At 42.0% G+C, this 3,418-nt stretch overlaps 1 protein-coding gene across 1 annotated transcript; it reads right to left on the bottom strand.

Moving 5' to 3' along the window:
* Positions 1-566: 566 nt before the first annotated feature.
* LOC106007850 (rho-related GTP-binding protein RhoQ-like) lies at positions 567-3,210 on the bottom strand. Its single transcript, XM_087198743.1, has 2 exons — positions 3,004-3,210; positions 567-2,971 (listed from the first exon to the last, which is right to left on the bottom strand). Exons 1-2 carry the CDS (start codon positions 3,202-3,204, stop codon positions 2,534-2,536), a joined length of 639 nt encoding a protein of 212 aa, XP_087054869.1. The 5' UTR covers positions 3,205-3,210; the 3' UTR covers positions 567-2,533.
* Positions 3,211-3,418: the final 208 nt, after the last annotated feature.

The raw sequence follows: 3,418 nt of genomic DNA, 5'->3' as shown, positions 1-3,418 counted from the left end.
ACTAAATAACTAAAGCAATTAAAAAGCTCTGAATAAGCAATGAGAAACTCCAAACCCCATCAAGGTCAGTAGAGCACCTAAGGCACCTCAGGTTCAGATGATACAATCATCTTCGCTTAGAGTTCTGAAAGTCTGTGTACATGATCTTTACCATCTGGAGAAGATGGTATCCAACAATGATTACTGTGATCAGGAAAGAAGACACTAAGAACTAATAGATGGGAGAGACACTGGAGATTGTCTCTTCTACCTTCCATACTGTAAGGTGAGGAAACTGAGGCCCAGTCAAGAAGCAGGTGACACCTGTTTGTGTTTCCAGATTCCTAATCCATCTCTTAGGGCAGGACAAATTCTAGATTTTAATTTTCATTGCCTAGTAAACCAAGTGTGCAGGGTTTCAAAGATGTAAATTTGAAAAAAAAAATCCCCATCAAATTCCCAAAGGCAACTAGGAAATGTATAATACTTTACTGTCTTAATTCCCTTATACCATGTGTTGGACAACTCAGATAATATGTTAACTGATTTATACAATTCCTTCAAGTCTACCTAAAAATAGACCACAATTAAATGAGAAAGTTACAGAAGATTCCATTTTACCATACATAAGGCCATGATAATGTGAACCACCATTTCTTGAGAGAAGGAAGATATCCAATGTCCAGTTCTGAGAGAAAGCTTCTGACTAGTTGTCCAGTAGACTCTCCACTCTTCAATGGGGAAGATGATGCTTGTATTTTTAAAAATCTCTACAAAGCTCACATACAAAGACAGTACATCCTGGATTTGTGACTGATATAAGCATTTAAGGCTGTCATTTTCAAGTATAAATGTTTGGTGTTCCATTACCCAATCTGTGCAATTCACATAGCTGTAAGTACAAATCATAAAAATTAACAGAAGCCTACCAAAACCAAATCATAATTTAGGCAACAGCAAGTTAAATGTAAGGAAGGCTAGGGGAAATTGTGGATTAGATTATGCATATCTAAACTGCATTAGGTGGCTCACACTTTGTCTAGCACTACTATCTGTTGTGTGGCATCTGGAACATGGCAGATCCACAGCAGACCAAACAAAGAAGGTAGATTAGGTAACAGGACCAGTTATTAAGAACGTTCACCTGCAACACAGTCCTAAGGCCTGTCCCTCAGATGATGATGAGAAATGACTCCTAAGCGCAAGGACCCGAGTTCAATCTCCGGTACCAAAAAAAAAAGAAAAAAGAAAAAAAAATGGCTCTAGTACCACATAAGCTTTACAGATGAACATGAAAAATGTTTCCTTTTTTTTTTAAGCAGAGCCTTTCACCTTGGGACAAATACGTACTGCCCCGGGATTAATTAAATCAACATTATCTACTTCTGGCTTAATGGAATATTGTGAAATGTGATACAACTGGAGAGAATAGGTATTTGGAAGCCAGCAGTATTCTGTTTAACTTACATTCTGAGAGTGTATATAAGCTGTGGTTCTATAACTTCTGCTATAGTTGCAATATCTGTATCTGAAAGGTGACAACAGTTTTATTACAGAAGCAGCTGCTCTGTTTTAAATTCCATGTAACATGCTTAGATTCTAGGTTTTGCCTCTTTAACAGAAATCAACCTTCTCTTGTGTTTTGGTCAGCATACACAGTTCTCATCATTTGATGTGCACAGCCAGTGTGGGAATTTTTTAAAAATTACCAGGTAATTCAGAGAGCTAAACTGAGTCCATGATTATGGCGAAGTCTGACCCAAAATTTTAATTTGTAATTTAGCATGTATCTCATGCAATTTGGGGAGCACCAAACTAAATCTACAATTGTCAGAAGCCTTGTTACAGTTTAATGCACATTAACTAAAATGTGTACATTTTTAGTGTTGATGATAAATGCAGTTATGACCTTATTACACTTTTGGCATTCTTTAAGAAAGCATATTAAGCTTTAATATAGAAATATTTAGTTTACATTTAACTTGTGCTCAGCTAATATAATAAACATCTTTTTGCTTTTGATCTCATACATTCTCTCTTCAGGTATGGTTCATCTCCTGTACACTTGGAGCAACCTTTGGCTACGTGGCTGGCCTTGTTATTTCACCACTCCGGATATACTGGAATAGAAAGCAAATTACATACAAGAACAATTAACTGGAGCAAAGGGAGAAGATATTTCTTTGTGCAGACTCCGTAAGGGCTGTGCAGAAATGTATATGGTCAAAGCCAAGCAGTTCCATTTACAGCACTGTTGTTTTTTTTAATGTAGTTTCAACATGATGTGATTGTAGCTTTTTGAACTATGAAAACCCTGAGAGATTGTACCTTCTAGTTGAAATAAAGTATTTATAATAGATTGTGGCTTCAGATTCTGTTTGCTGCTTCTTAGACCTTTAAGGAACATTCTTAATGAAATTTATAGAATTCTGAGGACAGGTTTTTGTTTTCTTTCAAGTTTGAAACTGCTTCATTACAAGAGGTCTGGGTATCGCTGTAGCATTTCATATGCTTTCTGAGAGAAACTGACAGTTTTCTTGGCCACTGAAGTTTTTCACGTAATCAAACAACAGTTTATACATCTTGATCCTATTCTTTTTTTAACTGTGTGTTTCTTTGGAGTTAAAATGGCTATGATAGCCTCATCAAAAACAGTCTTCAATCCCTTCTGGGTTAAAGCTGAACATTCCACATAGCAGCATGCTCCTATCTCTTTTGCTAGTTTCTGTCCTTGTTCCACACATATAGGTTTTTCTTTCATATCATTCAGTCTCGCTAAAGTTTTGGGGTCATCCCGGAGATCAATCTGAGTTCCTATTAATAAAAAGGGCACATTTGGGGCATATTCCTTAAGTTCCAGTACCCACTCTTCTTTCACATTTTGAAATGAGGCTGGATTGACCACGGAGAAGCATATGAGGAAGACATCAGTCATTGGATAGGATAAAGGCCTCAGACGATCATAGTCTTCCAATGAGGGACCAGACACAGGCTGCTGCGAGGGGGAGACCTAGTCACCTGCACCTGTCCCGCCGTGTCACAGAGTCCCAGGAGGTACTGCTTGCCCCCCACAGTGACGCTGACGGCGTAGTGGTCGAAGACGGTGGGCACGTACTCCTGGGGGAAGGCGTCGTTGGGGTAGCTCATGAGCAGGCACGTCTTGCCCACCGCCCCGTCGCCCACCAACACGCACTTGAGCATCAGCGCGCCTGGCCCGTGAGCCATGCTGCGGCCGGCCGGCCTCCGGGCATGGTCCCCGCGCGCCCCCGCGCCGGCCGGGCTCAGCCCCAGCCCGCCTGGGGGGGCCGCCGCCGCTGTCCCCCCGGCCCCATGCAGCGGCGCCCCCCGCCGGAGGGGAGGGCAGGGGGCGACGGGCTCGGAGCGCAGCCGCCGCCCCCTCCGCTTCGGTCGCTGCCGCCCGGGTCCCCTCGCCGGTCCC

The sequence above is a fragment of the Heterocephalus glaber genome, unplaced genomic scaffold (genome assembly GCF_053883595.1).
Source record: "Heterocephalus glaber isolate CG9 unplaced genomic scaffold, H.glaber_assembly_v1.0 deba00001688, whole genome shotgun sequence".
In the NCBI taxonomy this organism is placed as follows: Eukaryota; Metazoa; Chordata; class Mammalia; order Rodentia; family Bathyergidae; genus Heterocephalus; species Heterocephalus glaber.
This window is presented reverse-complemented; position numbering and strand designations above follow the sequence as displayed.

Bases quoted from the DNA above. Each gene is read 5' to 3' on its own strand.
- LOC106007850 (XM_087198743.1), bottom strand. From the start codon at position 3,204: ATGGCTCACGGGCCAGGCGCGCTGATGCTCAAGTGCGTGTTGGTGGGC. The intron at 2,972-3,003 runs GTGCAGGTGACT...CCCTCGCAGCAG, and splicing joins TCTGTGACACGGCGGGACAG to CCTGTGTCTGGTCCCTCATT.